This window comes from Arachis hypogaea, chromosome 11 (genome assembly GCF_003086295.3).
Source record: "Arachis hypogaea cultivar Tifrunner chromosome 11, arahy.Tifrunner.gnm2.J5K5, whole genome shotgun sequence".
In the NCBI taxonomy this organism is placed as follows: Eukaryota; Viridiplantae; Streptophyta; class Magnoliopsida; order Fabales; family Fabaceae; genus Arachis; species Arachis hypogaea.
The window spans coordinates 67,001,724-67,024,587 of NC_092046.1; the positions used below are offsets into that span (position 1 = coordinate 67,001,724).

Here is a 22,864-nt window from a genome sequence, read left to right on the forward strand (position 1 = left end):
CACGTGCAGAAAACGCAGAAAAATGCTGGGAGCGATTTCTGGGCTGTTTTGACTCAGTTTTCAGCCCAAAAAACACAGATTAAAAGCTGTAGAATGGACAAAATAAGTGGTCCCCACCCATCAACTGAAGACTTGTTAATTAATTCTAATTTAAATTTAAATATTATTTTTAGGAAAAGATATTATTTTAGTTTTAGAAGATAGATTTTAAATTAATTAGGATTAGAAATAAAAAGGGGATTCCAACAGGGTGATTTGAAGACAACATTATTCCAATTCGCAATTTACAATCCTAGTTTTCTCCTTTGGACCATGAGCAACTAAACCTCCATTGTTAAGGTTATGAGCTCTGTCTATTTTTATGGATTGATTTTATTGCTTTTTCTATTTTAATTCATGTATGGATTTATAATTTAAGAATTGTTTTCGCTCTTTATCTTATGAATTTGGATGGAACGGAAGTATGACCCTCTTTCTATTTGAGTTCTTGTATAACTTGGAAAAGCTCTTTACTTGAACAACAGCTTGAAAACATATTCTCCTAAATTTCAATTATCTGGATTTAACGGGATACGTATTTTTGGGTAATTAGAGTTTTTGTGGCATATAAACTGGAATTTGATCATCACCCTATAATTGGAATTAATTGACCAAGAAATTGGCTGTTGATGAATTTTAGAGGAGACTAGAAAGGTCTAAGAAATTAGGGTCTAGTCACATATAATTTGCCATAAATTAAATCCTATATGATTGAAATAGTTAGTAAGAAAAGTTAATCTGGAAAAATAGATAACTCTGAAACCTTAACTGCCTTCTCCATACTTTACTCCCAACCCATTCACTTTACTATTTTAATTTCTGTACGATTGTTTAATGCTCTTTGAATATTGAAACACTTTTTTTTGCTTGCCTGACTAAGTTCATCAATCAACCATTGTTGCTTGATCCATCAATCCTCGTGGGATCGACCCTCACTCACCTGAGGTATTACTTGGTACGACCCGGTGCACTTGCCAGTTAGTTTGTGGTTAGAAATACCGCACCACCTATCCCGGCAATATAAAGTTATTATTTTATTAAAGCGGTTTTACGTGAAAACTCCAGTTTTTACATTAACAAAAAAAATCTTACTCTAGTTTCGCCCTCCGTTATCCTTACCACGCATAGTTTTCTATTTATTTGTAATCACTAATAAATAACTTATGTAACCACTAATATAACCACTTATATAACAACCCTATCTAACTTAACAATGGTAAATAATGATTACCATTATAACAAACAAAAGGCAAAAATATAAAAATAACACATTAAATCCTATTTTAAAAGGAAAAGTTCGCACTAACCTCTTCATTGATGATACCAGCTATATCGGTGACCCCATCCAAAAGATAAAGTCGGTCCGGGTTATCCCCCATCAGCTGAATATTCTGTTGAACACTTTGTTGGAGTCGTAGAGAAAGAGTTTTCTCTGGAATATAGTGGGGCAGGGGTTTAAGATGATAGTTCAAATGAGCTTAATTCGAACTCTTTTTATAGGGAAAGGCTTTGTAATTCGAATGGGTGCAATTCAAATTACCATGGGTATCCTAAACCGTGTGTAATTTGAAACAGCCTATTTCGAATTACTATGTGCACCAAACCAGGGCTAGTTTGAATTAGGCTGATTCGAGCTAGCAGGGAGTCGTGTGTGTGTAGTTCGAATCAATATGATTCGAATTGCCATTATGAAGAGCATTCATGCATAATTCGAATGTAAGTGATTCGAATTACTATTGGTTTGTGTAATTCAAATGAACCTCATTCGAATTATATGAAATTGTCATTTTAGTAGATCCTTGTTACGTTTTTCTTTTTAGTAGAATCGTGTGATTTCTGCCTCTATTTAATTTAATTATGTCATTTTTACTATTATATATTTATATAAATTAGCTTATACTCTCTTTGATTCGCAGTTTCATTTTGATATTTTTTTAAGTATATTCATAAATTAATATATTTAAATAAGTTGTAACGATGATTATGAATAAAAGATAGAATAGAAATCACTGAATTAAGGCAAGGGGAGGAAAAAATTACAGGAATCAGCTAAATCAAAAACTGGTTCATGGATCAACCAAGGCACATTTCTATATAGTTTGAATCAGCCTAATTCAAACTTCATTTCCATGTAATTCGAATCACACTGATTCAAATTACACACACATGCACACATCTACTAATTCGAATCAACCTGATTCGAATTACTCACACACAGTAATTCAAATCAGGGTGACTTGAATTACACCCACGCATGCGTTTCTAAGTAATTCGAATTCAGCTTATTCAAATTACACAAGCTATAATTCGAATTAGACTAGTTCGAACTATACTGGGCCAGACATGTATAAATATGGTGTGAACGTGAATTGATCTCATTAGAGTAAGAAAATGGCTAGTGAGGAGAGTTTTATAGTGTTGGTTCATCACAAAGGATCGATTAAGAGGAAAACACGATCTGGTGTGAAGTTCATTAATAAAGATCCTCTCAGTATTTTTATCAGGCCTACAACGAGCTATGATGAGTTTGTGAATTCTATACTATAGAAACTTGGTCTGCAAGGCATGAAACGGGTTCACAAGTTATTCTATCGTATTCCGATCTTAGTGCTGCAAGAAATAGTAGAGGTGGAGAGGTTGGAATAACGGATGTTGTGCCGACTTCTTTACAGTGTGCTGCACCGGCTGGTCTGGGCGATGCATTGCTGGATGATGTTGACGATGATGATGTGGAGCCGAATACCATTGCAGATGGAAGTGGCGATGATATTAGAGCGAGTGATCCAGCTGGGGCTGGAGGTGGTTATAGCTCTGGCACACAGTAGTACCCTCCGCACTTTTCATCGTTGGACTTGGATGCCATGACACAGGAGGGGGTTCCTGGGGAGCCTACTAGATTTGGTGCTAGAGATGGCCAGGGGTCTGCAGGTCTCACAGAGTTTCAGGTTGGTCAGCAGTTTTAGGATAAAGATGAGGCTGTGTTAAGTGTGAAGACGTATAGCATCCGACGCGGGGTACAGTACAAAGTGGTAGAGTCTGACTATTGCCGGTATATTGGGAAGTGTTTTGAGTTTGGGAATGGGGGTGCACATGGTTGATTAGGCTAAGTCTCCGGCAGCATAAGGGTATTTGGTAGGTAAAACGGTACAACAGACCACATACGTATCTTGCGACGTCCATCTCTAGCGACCACAGGAGTCTGGATTATCATGTGATCTCGGAATTCATCATGCCAATGGTTAGAGCTGATGCATCCGTCAGCATCAAGGTGCTCCTGAATGCGACGGTGGCACACTTTTGGTTCAGGTCGACGTATAGGAGGGTTTGGTTGGCGAAGCAGAAGGCCGTTGCCCACATCTATAGTGATTGGGATGAGTCGTACAACGAGCTCCCGTGGTGGGTGTTAGGAGTTTAGTTGACGATGCCTGGTACTGTTGCAGTCCTTAGGACCAGTACTGTTCGAGTTGGGGGCCAGGTCGACAACTCGCAGGCTTATTTTCACCGGCTCTTCTGGATGTTTTCACCATGTATTGAGGCATTCCATTATTGCAAGCCGTTGGTGAGTATTGACGGCACCCACCTGTATTGTAAGTATGGGGGTACGTTGCTCATCGCGATTGCACAGGACGGGAACTCCAACATACTGCCTGTTGCATTTGCATTAGTTGAGGGTGAGAATGCGGAGTCCTGGTCTTTTTTTCTTTCCCATCTCCAGCAGCACGTGACCCCGTAACCGGGTCTGCTAGTTATATCAGATAGGCGCAACATCATCAAAGCTGCGCTTGAGGCTCCTGACGGAGGCTAGCTACCTCCTGCTGCCTACCGTGTATTCTGTATTCGACATGTGGCATCAAATTTCGCCCTGACCTTCAAGGGCAAGGACGCAAGGAGGCTTCTTGTGAATGCAGCTTATGCTAAGACTGAGGTGGAATTCGATTACTGGTTTGATATTCTGCGATCTGAAGACCCTGCCATGTGTGAGTGGGTGAACCAGATCGAGAATTAATTGTGGACCTAGCATCGGGATGAGGGTAGGAGATTCGGTCACATGACGACAAATATCTCCGAGTGTGTTAATTCAATTATGAAGGGGGTCAGGAATCTCCCGGTGTGCTCGCTAGTGAAGGCTACTTATGGGAGGTTGGCAGAACTATTCGTTCACAAGGGGAGAGAGGCAGAGGCCCAATTAGGCACTGGACAACAATTCAGTCAACATCTGGTGAAGTGTATAGAGGCCAATCTAAAGATGGTGAGGTGCTTCACGGTGACTTTGTACAACAGAGATAACTCGGAGTTCACCGTCTCAGAGACGACTCCTACTGGTTCGTTCTCACTTGGTAGCTACAGAGTCTCACTCGGGTCTCAGACATGTGACTGCGGATATTTTCAGGCACTTCATTACCCGTGTCCTCACGCCTTGCCATGCTGTGCCTATGCACGGCTTACTTGGCAGCCGTATGTCCAACAGGTGTGTCATCTTAGCTCCGTTTTCAGTGTATACCAGATAGGGGCGGGGCTGTACTCCACCAAACTGCGGTAGCACCTGATCAATCTGGTGCCACTCTACGACGGCAAAATATATCAATGCCGTCACACACCGCCATAACGCCGTATGCCGAGGCTCCAACACCTCCGGATGCACAACCTGACGGACGTCGGGAGAGCTATACGGCATCCAAATAAACTGCAAGTATATAGCATCAACGTTAGGCCATACCGTGATGTGAACTATGAAAGATTACTTAATTAAAAAAAGTGGTTCGTATACTTACATCTCCAGCCTGTAGCAGGTTTATCCTCAGCCTCCACATCTGCACTCGAGGTCCCTTTTCGCTAGCAGAAGGATTGTGACCTGACCACCTGTAACTCACATCGGTGGTATAAAGAAAGCAAGGTATCACACATAGTATTACATTATAAGCAGACACGGAATAAAATAATTTTAGACGAAATAAAAAAATAATAACAGTACCTCGAGGCCAAGGGCCAGCTGAACGTATCATACCCAGCAGGTCTAAACCCAGGAATGCGCCAGAAGATCCAAGACTGAAGTAGCTGTAACGGACCGGCTAGCTTCACCACATGTCTGTTGGCCACTCGGCACATGCACCGGTACAACCACGCGGGTGCTGCCGACCCCCAGCTGTAGCCACCCATATCCTCAAGCCTAGCCACGTAGGGTAGCCACCTAATGTGAATACGGTTGCCAAACTTGTCGGTAAAGAGCTGAGTGCCTAACAGAATCATGATATACGCCCGAGTATAGCGCCTGACTGTCTCCTTGTCGGCTCCCTCAGGGCACTCTCCAAACGTCTCCTGGAACCAGCTGCAGTCTGCAAACTTCTAGATTTGGTTCATAGGAGGTAACACACAAAGCAACTCATGGAACCACACCTAAGCTGGACGGCCACCCTGGATGTATGTCTGGAAATCCGTCAAGCAACCACTGACATAACGTCCGTCGACCGGCAACCCCAACGGGTACGTTACGTCCTGCAGTGTGATCGTGCACTCCCCAAACGGCATGTGAAATGTGTGCGTCTCCGGACGCCACCACTCAACGAAAGCACTCACAAGGGGTTCATCCAATCTAAACCATCTCTCATTCAGTCTCGCAAGATGGTATAATCCCGCCATCAGCAAGTACGGAACGTACCTCTCGTCTAATCGCATGCTCAAGATGCATCGTTGGGGATGCACATATAATGGACCAGATAATTAAAACCACTTACAAAACCAATTACAAAACCACTAACAAAAACCACTAACATAAAATCACTTGCAAAACCACTAACAAAACCACTAACGAAACCAGTAATATAAACCACTTGCAAAACCACTAACAAAACCACTAACATAAACCAATAGCATAAACCACTAATATAAACCACTTGCAAAACCACTAACAAAACCACTAACATAAACCACTAGCAAAATCACTAACATAAACCACTTGCAAAATCACTAACAAAATCACTAACAAAACCACTTGCAAAATCACTAAGAAAACCACTAACAAAATCACTAACAAAACCACTAACAAAACCACATACATTATCACTAACAAAATATAAAAAATCGGTCACATACAATGTTACCAACGTCATTTACCATCAAAATCACTAACATAGCGTACATAAACAAACGAATAAGTTACCTAATCCTACTTTAAAAAAAAAAAAGATTACGTACTAACCTCCTCGTTGATGACCCCGACTATATGAGCTACTCTATCCAAATGATATAGTCTATCCGGATTATCCCCCATGGGCTGAATATCCTGCTCGAGCCTTTTTTGGAGTCGTGATGGGTCCTTTTCTCTGGAATTTGGTAGGGTATGATAATGGAAAGGTGGTTCGAATGAGATTGGTTCGAACTCCTTTTATAGCCGAAGCAAAAGTAATTCGAAACACCCCAATTCGAATTACTACTAAAGACAAAAATTGAGTAATTCGAGTCAGCCCAATTCGAATTACTTAGAAATGCGTGCGTCTGTGTAATTCGAATCACCCTGATTCGAATTACTGTATATGTAATTCGAATCAGGTTGATTCGAATTAGTGGGTGTGTGCGTGTGTGTAATTTAAATCAGTATGATTCGAATTACATGGAGATGAAGTTAATTAGGGTGATTCGAACTATATAGAAATGTGAACTGGTTGATTCATGAACAAATTTTTTATTTGGCTGATTCGTGTAATTTTTTTCTCCACTTGACTTATATAAGTGATTTGCCCGATAGAATATATATAATAGTTTTGCCAAAGGTTAATTTGTTAAAACTCTTAAAAAATGTTAATTAGTCACCCTTCTTGTCCTAGTTCCTATTAATGTATTGAATTCAGTTAAGAAACAATATTAGATATATTTCATATAATTCGATATAGGATTTATTTGCGTAAATTTTTACGAAAAGATATTTTTTAAGTGATTTTTTTAAAAATTTAAAAAAATAAAAATAATTTTATGTTTGAATATTTTATATAAATTTTTTTTATTTAACAATTATATTTAGATACCACAATATAAAAATTTTTTTTGTTATTTATAATGTTAAAATCATCTTTTTTTTAGTAAAAAGATTTTTTAATAAAAAATATAAATTATAATTTAAAAAAAAAGAATTTTTTTAGTATTTTTATTAACTAAAATTTTGTTAAATACATTAAAAAATAAAATAAAAATTTATTAAATTATTTTTTTAATAACTTAATGACACTTAAATAAATTTATAATCTTTAAAAATTTTACAAACAAATAATAATTGGGACCAAAAAAATTTTTGACCAGATTCTGTACATTGATGGCTGGCAATTTTTATCACTTTACATACTTTTCAATTAAATTAAGTACTCATAATACATAAAGAAAATAGCATCCGGTGACATATTCAGGTAGGTTGTTTATAAATAGATAGAGAAGTAATATATCCTCTTTGTATATTTCTTGCACATCAATCACATCATGTTAGAACCCACAAATCCCTTGACTTAATTCTCTTTAAACTTTCCCTGCAAAATGGACAAGATTTTGATCTTGTGTTCCTGTAAGAGCAAAAAAAAAAAAAGTGAAATGGAAAAAGACGGGTTGACATTTAAAATTAATTCCACGTGTTTATTCTTATAAAAATTAAAGGATTTAAGTGTACCTATTATATTTGAAAAGTTAAAATATTGTACCAATTTATATTTAATCTAACGAAAAATTGAATAATGTTTAGAATGTTAGGGAGCTAATAGTTTGAGTAAAAAAAAATATAGAATTTATGTTGGTTCAAATATAAATTTTAAAATAAAATAAAGAAAAGTGTTAATCACCTAACATTTTCTTAAATTAATAGAATATTTCCTATAACTTATAATAAAGTAATGTAATTTTGAACACATAACATAATTACCAATCATTGTAGCAATTTATACACATGGCATGGCAGCAAGCAACTAGGTAAAACTATCTTGGTGCAAGGCTCTACTAGGCAAATGCCACATTCATTTTCTCTCTCCATGTCAGAATCATAAGGTTTTCTATTATCTTCAGTACTACTATTGATGCTTCCCATTTGGTACCCTTTCCTGAGTAATGTCAGCATCTACTAAATCACCCGGAAGTTGCATGAGAGAAGGTAATATAACACCTGTAGTTATGGATTTGATTTGTGCAGATTTGTGCAGCCTAGTTAGTAGCAAAGACCGGAGACTAATACAGAATGCAATTTTTGAATATAAAATAATATTTATGGAGTTTAAATTAGTAAAAGGGTATATTAGACTGAGTTCTCTTTGATATTAGACAATACTTATTACATATTACACTTTTCTAGAAGTATATACTAACATGTCATTTAAGTTATATAACATTTAATTGTCTTGTATTTTAAAAATGCAACACTAAGTCACTAGCCTTCCTTGTAAATAAGATATTTATCTATGTAACTCTGACCAATCAAATAGTAAGATGTATATACCACTTCATCTCAGAGAAAGTAAAGGACATCTTCCTCTATAAAAATGGTGCCTTCTATGGTATCCAACATGAGTTGTCAAACTTATAAAAAAGGATTAAAATTTTATTATTTTCAAAAACAAAGTAATGAGCCCACATTTACAACATTTTCAAAATGATAAAGAAGACAAAATTTAGGCAATTTCGACATTAAAATAAAAGACAATAGAGAATTCTCCTATGAAAATTGATGGTGTCAACTAGTTAGAGTAAAGTAAAATGCAGAAATATGAGGGTTGCATGGCATCAAATATAACCCTTAGCTTTATGTTATTTAGAGAAGTTTGAGTAACAAAGAGGTACATAATTAGTACTAGGGATAAGTACTTTTTTCGTCCCCAAGGTCTGGAGTCAAAATTAAAATCGTCCCCGATCTTTTTTCATTATTAAAATCATCCTCAACGTTCAAAAGCGCTTTAAAATCATCCTTTCCCGAATTCTTGGACCAAAATACCCTCATCATCATCATTCTCCTCTTCACCTTCCTCACCCCACCACCTCCACTGCCACCAACATTACCACCACAACCACCACCAGCACCAATACCCACACCAACACCACCAACACTAACACCAACACCAACACCAACCAACACCAACACCAAGAACACTAAACAATAGCAACAACACCAAACAACACCAACACCAAGAAGCAGAAATAGAAAGTTAGAAAGCAGAAACAAGAAAGCAGAAAAGCAAGAAAGCAGAAGTAGAGGCGGAGGCGGCGAGGCGGAGGCGGCGAGGCGGAGGCGGCGATAGTGGCTCCCCTCCCCCTCCCCCCTTTCCCCTTCCCCCTCCTCCTCCCCCACCCCCACCCCGCGTCCTTTCCCCTTCCCCACCCCCACACGCGTCCTTTTCCCTTTCCTCCTTCGCCAGTGCCATCCCCCTCCCCATTCCCCTCTCCCTTTTCCCTTTTCCCTTCTCCCTTGCCCCATTCCCCTCTCCCTTTTCCCTTCTCCCCTGTCCCCTCGCCCTTCCCCGTTTCCCTTCCCCCCTTCCCCCTCATCCTTTTCTTTTTTTTTAATGATGATGAGGGTATTTTGGTCCAAGAATTCTGGAAAGGATGACTTTAAAGCGTTTTTAAACGTTGAGGATGATTTTAATAACGAAAAAAGATCGGGGACGATTTTGATTTTGACCCCAGACCTTAAGGACGAAAAAAGTACTTATCCCTTAGTACTACTTATAGTTAGTTCTTACAGTAGAACTCCTTTATGGTTGTTTTCCTTCCATGAGAATAGATACTGGATTTCTCAATGGTGGAAACCTGAAGAAAGGAATAAAAGTTATGAAATTGCAGAGGAGGGATGCTATAAACTAATTTGTAGAGAAAGAATAAGGAGCAGAGACACAAACCTTAAACACAATCATATGAAAAAGTTCCAATTAACTGATAAGTAGGCATGGACAAACACATTCCATCCATCCCAATACACACAGAAAAATTGGTGCCAATTTATTGTAAACTAACTTCATTTGAAGGCAGGCTTTGTTGCCATTTTCCCTTGGAATAGAGGCTGCCCTACAATATACAGTTTCAGATTCAATTCATTATGCCTTGTAAATTGAGAGGCATAATCAAATAGCCCAAATAGTCCCATCTAATTTTCAAGAGTTACTTTTAAGGAGAAATAAAGAATATAATTACATTGATATCCATTGTATGTAGGTGTCGTCTCTAGTGGTATGGTAAATTTGGTGGTTAGACTAGCTATACCTACTAGGCATTGACATACAATAGTGTGTAAGTGATGAGCGGATATTTTATACGCTTTTTGGGGTTAATTTCATATAGTTTTTAGTATGTTTTAGTTAGTTTTTAGTTTATTTTCATTAGTTTCTAAGAAAAATTCATATTTCTGGACTTTACTATGAGTTGTGTGTTTTTCTGTAATTTCAGGTATTTTTCTGGCTGAAATTGAGGGAGCTGAGCAAAAATCTGATTCAGGCTGAAAAAGGACTGCTGATGCTGTTGGATTCTGACCTCCCTGCACTCAAAGTGGATTTTCTGGAGCTACAGAACTCGAAATGGCGTGCTTCCAATTGCGTTGGAAAGTAGACATCCAGGGCTTTCCAGAAATATATAATAGTCCATACTTTGCTCAAGGATAGACGACGTAAACTGGCGTTCAATGCCAGTTTTCTGCCCAATTCTGGCGTCCAGCGCCAGAAAAGGATTAAAAGTTGGAGTTCAACGCCAGAAATGGATCCAAACCTGGCGTTGAACGCCCAAAATGGCCTTATGCACGTGAATTGCTTAAGTCTCAGCCCCAGCACACACCAAGTGGGCCCCAGAAGTGGATCTCTATGCCATCTGTTATAGTTTACTCAATTTCTGTAAACCTAGGCTACTAGTTTAGTATTTAAACAACTTTTAGAGACTTATTTTGTACCTTATGACATTTTTAGATCTGAACTTTGTACTCTTTGACGGCATGAGTCTCTAAACTCCATTGTTGGGGGTGAGGAGCTCTGCTGTGTCTCGATGAATTAATGCAAGTATTTCTGTTTTCCACTCAAACACGCTTGTTCCTATCTAAGATGTTCATTCGAGCTTAACTGTGATGAAGGTGATGATCCGTGACACTCATCACCTTCCTCAAACCATGAACGTGTGCCTGACAACCACCTCCGTTCTATATCCGATTGAACGAATATCTCTTAGATTCCTTAATCAGAATCTTCGTGGTATAAGCTAGAACTGATGGCGGCATTCATGAGAATCCGAAAAGTCTAAACCTTGTCTGTGGTATTCCGAGTAGGATTCTGGGATTGGATGGCTGTGACGAACTTCAAACTCACGAGTGCTGGGCGTAGTGACAGATGCAAAAGGATAGCAGATCCTATTCCGGTATGACTGAGAACCTGCAGATGATTAGCCGTGCGGTGACAGCGCACTTGGAATCTTTTCACTGGAAGGATGGATGGTAGCCATTGACAACGGTGATCCACCTACACACAGCTTGCCATAGGAGGACGTGCGTGCGTGAATCAGATGACAGAGGAAAGCAGAGATTCAGAAGACAAAGCATCTCCAAAACTCCAACATATTCTCCATTACTGCATAACAAGTAACTTTTAATTCAGGCTCTCTTGTTTATTCGCAATTCAACTGATAAACATAATTGACTTCCTGACTAAGATTTACAAGGTAACCATAGATTGCTTCAAACCAACAATCTCCGTGGGATTCGACCCTTACTCACGTAAGGTATTACTTGGACGACCCAGTGCACTTGCTGGTTAGTGGTACGAGTTGTGAAAAGTGTAATTCATAATTCGTGCACCAAGTTTTTGGCGCCGTTGCCGGGGATTGTTCGTGTTTGGACAACTAACGGTTTATTTTGTTGCTTAGATTAGGAAAAATTTCTCTTTTTGTTTAGAGTCTCGTATTATTGTCGTGCTAAAACTTTAGAATCCTTATTTTCTTGTTAAAACCTTTTTCAAAAATAATTTTTCTATTAAATCCTGTGCCAAATTTTAAGTTTGGTGTTTTCTTGTTGATTTCTCTGTGTTTTTCGAAAATTTTAGTTTGGTTTTCAAAAAATTTTAAGTTTGGTGTTCTTCCTTCGTGTTCTTGTGTTCTTGTGAATCTTCAAAGTGTTCTTGAGTTTCCCTTGTGTCTTGATCTTAAAATTTTTAAGTTTTGTGTTCCTTAGTGTTTTTCCCTTAAAAATTTCCGAAAACAAGGAGCATCAGATCTAAAAATTTTAAATCTTGTGCTATCTTATTGTTTTTCTCTCTCCTCTTTAAATTCAAAAATATCTTTTCTCTCTGTTTTAAAAGCAAATTTTAGAAATCTATTTCTAAAATTCAGATTTTTATTTCAAAATTTAAAACCTTTTTCAAAAAAAAAAATCATCATATCCTTTTCAAAACTTCCTAACCACTTTCTCTCTCCTCAGTTTTTCGAAATTCTTCACTCAATTTTTTTATTTATTTTATTTTATTTCATTTTTGAAATAAATAAATAAATAAAAATATTTTCTCTATTTTACATCATCTCCCTTTCTCCATCATGGACATAAGCGGAAATGAACAGTCCAGGAGGACTCTGGGGTCATATTCTAACCCCTCCACTGCTTCATATGGGAGTAGCATCTGCATACCCTCCATTGGAGTCAGTAGCTTTGAGTTGAATCCTCAGCTCATTATCATGGTGCAGCAAAATTGCCAGTATTCTGGTCTTCCACAGGAAGAACCTACAGAGTTTCTGGCACAATTTTTACAAATTGCTGACACAGTACATGATAAGAAAATAGATCAGGATGTCTACAGACTATTACTGTTTCCATTTGCTGTGAAAGATCAAGCTAAGAGGTGGTTAAATAACCAAACTAAGGCCAGCATAAGGACATGGAAACAGCTGACAGAAAAATTCCTAAATCAATACTTTCCCCCAAAACGGATGACACAGCTAAGGCTGGACATCCAAGGCTTTAAACAAGGAGATAGTGAATCTCTTTATGATGCCTGGGAGAGATACAGAGAGATGCTACGAAAATGCCCCTCTGAAATGTTTTCAGAGTGGGTTCAGTTAGACATCTTCTATTATGGGCTTACAGAAGGAGCTCAGATGTCTCTTGATTACTCAGCTGGTGGATCTATCCACATGAGAAAGATAATTGAAGAGGCTCAAGAGCTCATTGATACAGTTGCCAGGAATCAGCATCTGTACCTAAGCAGTGACCCTTCCATGAAAGAAGAGGTTAAGACAGCAACTGCTGAACTCAGTCCTGTAAAACAAGCTGCTGAATTCAATCAGCAGTTGGACTTTCTAACAAGGCAGCTAGTCGAATTTAAAGATAGGCTGCAAGAGACAAGAATGGCAAATATACACATGGACGAACAGTTTAAGCAAACAAAGCAGCAGCTGTCAAGGCAAATAACAGAAGAATGCCAAGCAGTTCAACTAAGAAGTGGGAAAATATTAAATACCCCACCTAAAAGTAGCAAAAAGCTAAGAAATGAGCAAACCACCCAAAATTCACCTGAGGACAGTAAGAGCCCAGGGAAAAGTAATTCTGGAACTAAAACGCCAGAAAATTGGTGGAAGGCTGGCGCTGAACGCCCAGACCATGCTCAGGACTGGCGTTCAACGCCAGAAAACAAGGCAGGACTGGCGTTCAACGCCAGAAATAGGCAAGGATCTGGAGTTGAACGCCCAAAATGGGTAAGATCTGGCGCTGAACGCCCAAAATGGGCACAGTTCTGGCGTTCAGACGCCAGGAACAGACAAGGAGCTGGCGTCCAATTTCACTCCAGCTTCTAACCCTGGCACTCAATTGCCAGTGAGGGATCAGACACACACAAATGCTGATAACAACCCCTCTAAGAAGGCTTCTTCAACCACCTCTGTAGGCAATAAACCTGCAGCAACTAAGGTTGAGGAATATAAAGCCAGGATACCTTATCCTCAAAAACTCCGGAAAGAGGAGCAGGATAAGCAATTTGCTCGCTTTGCAGATTACCTCAGGACTCTTGAAATAAAGATTCCATTTGCAGAAGCACTTGAGCAAATACCTTCTTATGCCAAGTTCATGAAAGAGATCTTGAGTCATAAAAAGGATTGGAGAGAAACAGAAAGAGTTTTCTTCACTGAAGAATGCAGTGCAGTCATTCTGAAAAGCTTTCCTGAAAAGCTTAAAGACCCTAGGAGTTTTCTGATACCATGCATATTAGAAGGTCAATGCACCAAGACAGCTTTATGCAATCTTGGGGCAAGCATCAACCTAATACCTGCATCCACTATCAGAAAGCTTGGCTTAACTGAAGAAGTTAAACCAACCCGGATATGTCTCCAACTTGCTGATGGCTCCACTAAATACCCATCAGGCATGATTGAAGACATGATTGTCAGAGTTGGGCCATTCGCCTTTCCCACTAACTTTGTTGTACTGGAAATGGAGGAGCACAAGAGTGCTACTCTCATTCTAGGAAGACCCTTCCTAGCAACTGGACGATCCCTCCTTGACGTCCAACAGGGGGAAATAACCCTGAGAGTCAATGATGATGAGTTTAAGTTGAACGCTGTCAAAGCCATGCAGCATCCAGACACATCAACAGACTGCATGAAAGTTGATCTTATTGACTCTTTGGTAGAAGAGATCAACATGGCTGAGAGTCTCGAATCAGAGTTGGAAGACATCTTTAAAGATGTTCAGCCTGATTTGGAGGATTCAGAGGAGATGAAAGAGCCTCTGAAATTTCCTCTGGAAGAGGAAAAACCTCCTAAACCTGAGCTCAAACCGTTACCACCATCCCTGAAATATGAATTTCTGGGAGAAGGTGACACTTTTCCAGTGATCATAAGCTCTGCTTTAAATCCACAGGAAGAGGAAGCACTTATTCAAGTGCTAAGGACACACAAGACAGCTCTTGGGTGGTCCATAGGTGACCTTAAGGGCATAAGCCCAGCTAGATGCATGCACAAAATCTTATTGGAGGATAATGCTAAACCAGTGGTTCAACCACAGAAGCGGCTAAATCCAGCCATGAAGGAAGTGGTGCAGAAAGAGGTCACCAAATTACTAGAGGCTGGGATTATTTATCCTATTTCTAATAGTCCCTGGGTGAGCCCTGTCCAAGTCGTCCCAAAAAAGGGAGGCATGACAGTGATTCATAATGAAAAAAATGAACTGGTTCCTACAAGAACAGTTACAGGGTGGCGCATGTGTATTGACTATAGAAGGCTAAATACAGCCACTAGAAAGGATCATTTTCCTTTACCATTCATAGACCAGATGCTAGAAAGACTAGCAGGTCATGATTATTACTGCTTTTTGGACGGCTACTCAGGCTATAACCAGATTGCAGTAGATCCTCAGGATCAAGAGAAAACAGCATTCACATGTCCATCTGGAGTGTTTGCTTATAGGAGGATGCCATTTGGGCTGTGTAACGCGCCTGCAACCTTCCAAAGATGCATGCTCTCTATTTTCTCTAATATGGTGGAAAATTTTCTGGAAGTCTTCATGGATGACTTCTCAGTATATGGAGACTCATTCAGCTCCTGTCTTGATCACCTGAAACTTGTTTTGAAGAGATGCCAAGAGACCAACCTAGTTTTAAATTGGGAAAAATGTCACTTCATGGTGACTGAAGGGATTATCCTTGGGCATAAAATCTCAAACAAGGGAATAGAGGTGGATCAAGCAAAAATAGAGGTAATTGAAAAATTACCACCACCTGCCAATGTTAAGGCAATCAGAAGCTTTCTGGGGCATGCAGGATTCTATAGGAGGTTTATAAAGGATTTTTCAAAAATCGCAAAACCTCTAAGCAATCTGCTAGCTGCTGACACGTCATTTGTGTTTGACACAGAGTGCCTGCAGGCGTTTGAAACGCTGAAAGCTAAGCTGGTCACAGCACCAGTTATTTCTGCACCAGACTGGACATTACCATTTGAGCTAATGTGTGATGCCAGTGATCACGAAATTGGTGCAGTGTTGGGACAGAGGCATGACAAGCTTCTGCACGTCATTTATTATGCTAGTCGCGTTTTAAATAATGCCCAGAAAAATTACACAACCACAGAAAAAGAATTACTTGCAATGGTTTACGCCATTGACAAGTTCAGATCATACTTAGTAGGATCAAAAGTGATTGTGTATAATGATCATGCTGCTCTTAAATATCTACTCACAAAGCAGGATTTAAAACCCAGGCTCATCAGATGGGTGTTACTTCTGCAAGAGTTTGATATAGAAATAAGAGACAGAAAAAGGACAGAGAACCAAGTAGCTGATCATCTGTCCCGGATAGAGCCAGTAGAAGGGATGCCCCTCCCCTCTCTTGAGATCTCCGAGACTTTTCCGGATGAGCATTTATTTGCCATTCAGGAAACACCATGGTTTGCCGATATTGCAAACTATAAAGCTGCAAGGTTCATACCCAATGAGTACAACAGGATACAAAAGAAGAAATTAATTACTGATGCAAAGTACTACTTGTGGGATGAACCCTATCTCTTTAAGAGATGTGCAGACGGAATAATCCGTAGGTGTGTGCCTAGAGAAGAAGCATAGAGGATCCTATGGCACTGCCGTGGATCACAATATGGAGGCCATTTCGGAGGTGAGCGAACAGCCACCAAGGTCCTCCAATGTGGCTTCTATTAGCCCACACTCTATAAGGATTCTCGAGAGTTTGTACGTAACTGTGACAGTTGCCAAAGAGCTGGCAATCTGCCTCATGGTTACGCCATGCCTCAACAAGGAATCTTGGAGATTGAGTTGTTTAACGTATGGGGAATTGACTTCATGGGACCTTTCCCACCATCATACTCAAACACTTATATTCTGGTGGCAGCCGACTATGTATCAAAATGGGTTGAGGCCATTGCCACACCCACCAATGATACTAAAACAGTGCTGAAGTTCCTCCAGAAACATATCTTTAGCAGATTTGGTGTCCCTAGAGTACTCATCAGTGATGGGGGCACTCACTTCTGCAATAAACAGCTTTACTCTGCCATGGTTCGGTACAGAATTCGCCATAAGGTGGCTACTCCATATCATCCACAAACTAATGGGCAAGCTGAAGTCTCTAACAGAGAATTAAAGAGAATACTAGAACGGACAGTAAGTACCCGTAGAAAGGATTGGGCACGGATCTTGGATGATGCTCTCTGGGCTTACAGAACAGCATTCAAGACCCCTATAGGGACCTCCCCATACCAACTTGTGTATGGTAAGGCATGTCACCTGCCCGTGGAACTGGAACATAAAGCCTACTGGGCAACCAGATTCCTAAACTTTGATGCCAAATTAGCAGGAGAAAAAAGATTGCTCCAGCTAAATGAGCTAGAGGAATTCAGATTCACAGCTTTCAAAAATGCCAAGCTTTATAAAGAGAAATAAAAAAAATGGCATGATAGAAAGCTGCCATCTAGAATCTTTGAGCCAGGACAGAAGGTTCTGCTGTTCAACTCTAGACTCAGGCTATTCCCCGGGAAATTGAAATCCCGGTGGAGGGGACCATACGTGATTACAAGTGTATCACCATATGGTTATGTGGAGCTTCAAGATATTGATTCTGATAAGAGGTTCATTGTCAATGGACAGAGAATCAAGCATTATCTTGAAGGCAACGTTGAGCAAGAGTGCTCAAGGCTGAAGCTAGACTAAAAGCTCAGCAAGGTCCAGCTAAAGACAATAAAGAAGCGCTTGCTGGGAGGCAACCCAGCCATGGGGCATCAATCCTCTAAGCATTTTGCCCTATTTTTATTTTTATTTGTTTATATAAAGTTCACTGACACTAAGGTAAGAAATCATTTGTATAAGTCCACAGAGTTACAGAAGGACTCAGCGCACAAAACAGAGAAAAAGAGCTCACTGGCAAGAAAACGCCAGTAAAAGTGTATTTTGGGCGTTCAACGCCCAAAATAGGCATCCACTGGGCGTTGAACGCCAGTAATGGTAGCAATCTGGCCGTTCAACGCCAGAAATGGGCACCCACTGGGCGTTGAACGCCAGTAATGGCAGCAGCTGGGCGTTGAACGCCCAGGAGAGCAGCATTTGGGCGTTGAACGCCCAAAACAGGCAGTGTTTGGGCGTTCAAACGCTAGGATGGCAGGGAGGAGACAAAACTCATTTTTATTCAATTTTTTTCATTCTAAATCTTAATTTTCATACTTCAATACATGATTTCTTGCATAAACATGTTAAGAACCTTGATTTCTAAATTCCATAATTTCTAAAAACCCTACCCTAAAAATATCAAATGTATTTTAATCCATAAACACCAGGCCTCTTTGCAAATTCAATCCAACTCTTTTCAAAACTGTTTTTACAAATCTATCTTTTCAACTCATCAATATCTTTTTCAAAACCTCCACTTTATCTTTTTCAAAATCTAAATCTATCTTTTTCAAAAATCTTTCATATCCTCTCAATTTTAAACTATATCTTCTCTTATCATATCTTCTATATTATCTTTTCCAAATAAATCTTTTTATCATATCTTTATCTCTTCTTTTTCGAAAACCCACCCTCCCTCCCTATAAATTTGAGTTCGGCCTCCCTCCCCTCCCATCAACAATTGCACCTAGCTCTCCTTCTATCCCTCTCCTTTCTTTTCTTTCGCTTGAGGACAAGCAAACCTCTAAGTTTGGTGTGTTTATCCGAGATCACTAAGATCATGGCTCCTAAAGGAAAACAACCCACTCCAAGAGGCAAGAAAGAGAGCGTTCCAAAACCACTTTGGAATCAAGAGAAGTTCTTATCTAAAGAACATTCAGACCATTATAACAAAATAATGGGTCTGAGATCAGTGATCCCGGAAGTTAGATTCGATTTGAAAGAAGATGAATATCCGGAGATTCAGGAGCAAATTCGAATCAGGAACTGGGAAGTCCTAGCTAATCCTGAAACGAAGGTGGGAAGGAATATGATCCAGGAGTTCTATGCTAATATGTGGCAGACTGACAAGCAAAAACTATCTGGAACTGCCTTCTATGAATATCGGACCATGGTCAGAGGAAAGATTGTTCATACCACGCCTGACAAGATCAGAGAGATCTTAAAGCTACCTCAGCTGAAAGATGATCCAGATTCCTTCAACAGGAGAATGATGAGGACAGACAAGGGTCTGGATAAGATTCTAGAGGATATATGTATCCCTAGAGCCAGGTGGACCACCAACACAAAGGGTGTCCCAAATCAACTCAAGAGAGAAGATCTCAAACCAGTCGCCAGAGGATGGCTGGACTTCATTGGGCATTCTCTGTTGCCTACTAGCAACCGTTCTGAAGTCACTATTAAAAGGGCAGTGATGATCCATTGCATCATGATGGGAAAAGAAGTGGAAGTCCATCAGCTGATCTCAGCTGAACTCTACAAAATTGCTAACAAAAATTCTAAAGAGGCCAGGTTGGCTTATCCAAGCTTGATATCGCTGCTCTGCAAGGATGCTGGAGTAAGGATGGGAATAACTGAGTACATCTCAGTTGAGAAGCCAATCACCAAGGCATCAATGGAAAAACAACAAGCACAGGATGATCCCATCAAAAAGAAAACGCAGGAATTCCTCCCAGAAATCCCTCAATCTGAATATTGGGAGTATCTTGAGACGTCTGTTACCAAGATACAGGAAGCTATGGAACAAATCATAAAAGAACAAAAGGAACACAGTCAAATTCTTACCTATATGTTTAAAGAACAAGAGGAGCAAGCGCGTGACTTAAGGGACTTGAAGCGCCAGAAGTTATCTCTTGCAGGACCAAGCACCCCAAAGATCAGAGGAACCCCCGTTCTCCCAGAATAAAGGTTGTTAATTTCCAATTTCTACCTTAATTCTGTGATAGTGTCCTTATAGAAGTTTACCTTAGGAGTCATATAGTAGTAATTAGTGTCCATTTTGATTTTATCTCCAATTAAGCTATAGTTTATTTTTCTCATCATCAGCAAACATGAATAAAATAGTAGATCTTTTGAATAAGAGGCAATAAATTTCCGAGTTTTAATAAGAGAAATTCTAATTAGTTAAATGTGGTGGCAATGCTTTCTGTCTTCTGAATGAATGCTTGAACAGTGCATATATATTTTGAATTTGTTGCTTAAGACTGTTAAATATGTTGACTCTTGAAAGAATGATGAACATGAGACATGTTATTGATAATCTAAAAAATCATAAAAATGATTCTTGAAGCAAGAAAAAGCAGAAAAAAAAAGCAGAAAAAGCCAATAGCCCTTAAAACCAAAAGGCAAGGGTAATAAAAAGGATCCCAAGGCTTTGAGCATCAGTGGATAGGAGGGCCTAAGGGAATAAAATCCTGGCCTAAGCGGCTAAATCGAGCTGTCCTTAACCATGTGCTTGTGGCGTGAAGGTGTCAAGTGAAAACTTGAGACTGAGCGGTTAAAGTCAAGGTCCAAAGCAGAAAGAAGAGTGTGCTTAAGAACTCTGGACACCTCTAATTGGGGACTTTAGCAAAGTTGAGTCACAATCCAAAGGGTTCACCCAATTATGTGTCTGTGGCATTTATGTATCCGGTGGTAATACTGGAAAACAAAGTGCTTAGGGCCACGGCCAAGACTCTTGAAATAGCTGTGTTCAAGAATCATCATACTGAAATAGGAGAATCAATAACACTATCTGAATTCTAAGTTCTTATAGATGCCAATCACTCTGAGCTTCAATGGATAAAGTGAGATGCCAAAACTGTTCGGAAGCAAAAAGCTGCTAGTCCCGCTCATCTAATTAGAATCTGAGCTTCACTCAAAAACTCTGAGATATTATTGCTTCTCAACCTATTAGTTTTCTATTTATTTGTCTAGTTGCTTGAGGACAAGCAACAGTTTAAGTTTGGTGTTGTGATGAGCGGATATTTTATACGCTTTTTGGGGTTAATTTCATATAGTTTTTAGTATGTTTTAGTTAGTTTTTAGTTTATTTTCATTAGTTTCTAGGAAAAATTCATATTTCTGGACTTTACTATGAGTTGTGTGTTTTTCTGTAATTTCAGGTATTTTTCTGGCTGAAATTGAGGGAGCTGAGCAAAAATCTGATTCAGGCTGAAAAAGGACTGCTGATGCTGTTGGATTCTGACCTCCCTGCACTCAAAGTAGATTTTCTAGAGCTACAGAACTCAAACTGGCGTGCTTTAAATTGCGTTGGAAAGTAGACATCCAGGACTTTCCAGGAATATATAATAGTCCATACTTTGCTCAAGGATAGATGACGTAAACTGGCGTTTAACGCCAGTTTTCTGCCCAATCTGGCGTCCAGCGCCAGAAAAGGATTAAAAGTTGGAGTTCAACGCCAGAAATGGATCCAAAACTGGCGTTGAACGCCCAAAATGGCCTTATGCACGTGAATTGCTTAAGTCTCAGCCCAAGCACACACCAAGTGGGCCCCAGAAGTGGATCTCTATGCCATCTGTTATAGTTTACTCAATTTCTGTAAACCTAGGCTACTAGTTTAGTATTTAAACAACTTTTAGAGACTTATTTTGTACCTTATGACATTTTTAGATCTGAACTTTGTACTCTTGGACGGCATGAATCTCTAAACTCCATTGTTGGGGGTGAGGAGCTCTGCTGTGTCTCGATGAATTAATGCAAGTATTTCTGTTTTCCACTCAAACACGCTTGTTCCTATCTAAGATGTTCATTCGCGCTTAACTGTGATGAAGGTGATGATCCGTGACACTCATCACCTTCCTCAAACCATGAACGTGTGCCTGACAACCACCTTTGTTCTATATCTGATTGAATGAATATCTCTTAGATTCCTTAATCAGAATCTTCGTGGTATAAGCTAGAACTGATGGCGGCATTCATGAGAATCCGGAAAGTCTAAACCTTGTCTGTGGTATTCCGAGTAGAATTCTGGGATTGGATGGCTGTGACGAACTTCAAACTCACGAGTGCTGGGCGTAGTGACAGACGCAAAAGGATAGCAGATCCTATTCCGGTATGACTGAGAACCTGCAGATGATTAGCCGTGCGGTGACAGCGCACTTGGAATCTTTTCACTGGAAGGATGGATGGTAGCCATTGACAACGGTGATCCACCTACACACAGCTTGCCATAGGAGGACGTGCGTGTGTGAATCAGATGACAGCGGAAAGCAGAGATTCAGAAGACAAAGCATCTCCAAAACTCCAACATATTCTCCATTACTGCATAACAAGTAACTTTTAATTCATGCTCTCTTGTTTATTCGCAATTCAACTGATAAACATAATTGACTTCCTGACTAAGATTTACAAGGTAACCATAGATTGCTTCAAACCAACAATCTCCGTGGGATTCGACCCTTACTCACGTAAGGTATTACTTGGACGACCCAGTGCACTTGCTGGTTAGTGGTACGAGTTGTGAAAAGTGTAATTCACAATTCGTGCACCAGTAAGCCAAAACCTAGTTAAACTTTTATATCTGACAAGTGTCACTTGTTAATATGCAGGTCAATCATTAGCCACCAGAGTCATGGGATTTCATATATTGACATAACAAAAATTTTTAGACTCTCACTAAATTAAACACAACAATATATACATCAAAGAATTTTGAATGAGAGAATCACAGGACGTTGGCATGTTGAATGTCAGCCTCAAGTGCCTTAAGGGAGTCTTGAAAAGAGGGTGCTGCATCAAGCATTTGGTATTGGTATCTCAACATTTTTCTTTACCTTAGAATTATGATCCTTCTTTAGTAGAGATGATAATGAGAGAAACAAAGCAGAAAGGAAAAATGGGATTGCCAAAAGCACAACAATGCCATGAGATTTTGTGTAAGGGAGGTTGTTGAGTATTGACCGGGAAGGGGTGTGGAAAGGTCTATTTTATTCTTGAAGACCTTCAAGTTTTCCATTGTTGACT

General features: G+C 39.5%; 1 protein-coding gene and 1 pseudogene across 1 annotated transcript; both read right to left on the reverse strand.

The window, feature by feature from the left end:
• Nucleotides 1-4,586: 4,586 nt before the first annotated feature.
• On the reverse strand, nucleotides 4,587-5,712 carry LOC140176137 (protein MAIN-LIKE 2-like). Its single transcript, XM_072206024.1, has 4 exons — nucleotides 5,491-5,712; nucleotides 5,012-5,382; nucleotides 4,812-4,899; nucleotides 4,587-4,703 (listed from the first exon to the last, which is right to left on the reverse strand). Exons 1-4 carry the CDS (start codon nucleotides 5,710-5,712, stop codon nucleotides 4,587-4,589), a joined length of 798 nt encoding a protein of 265 aa, XP_072062125.1.
• Nucleotides 5,713-7,379: 1,667 nt separating this feature from the next.
• Nucleotides 7,380-22,664, reverse strand: LOC112721439 (E3 ubiquitin-protein ligase AIRP2-like; annotated as a pseudogene).
• Between the last annotated feature and the right edge of the window lie 200 nt (nucleotides 22,665-22,864).

Bases quoted from the DNA above. Each gene is read 5' to 3' on its own strand.
- LOC140176137 (XM_072206024.1), bottom strand. From the start codon at position 5,712: ATGCGATTAGACGAGAGGTACGTTCCGTACTTGCTGATGGCGGGATTA. The intron at 5,383-5,490 runs GTCAGTGGTTGC...AACCAAATCTAG, and splicing joins TGCCGGTCGACGGACGTTAT to AAGTTTGCAGACTGCAGCTG. The intron at 4,900-5,011 runs GTACTGTTATTA...TGTGAGTTACAG, and splicing joins AGCTGGCCCTTGGCCTCGAG to GTGGTCAGGTCACAATCCTT.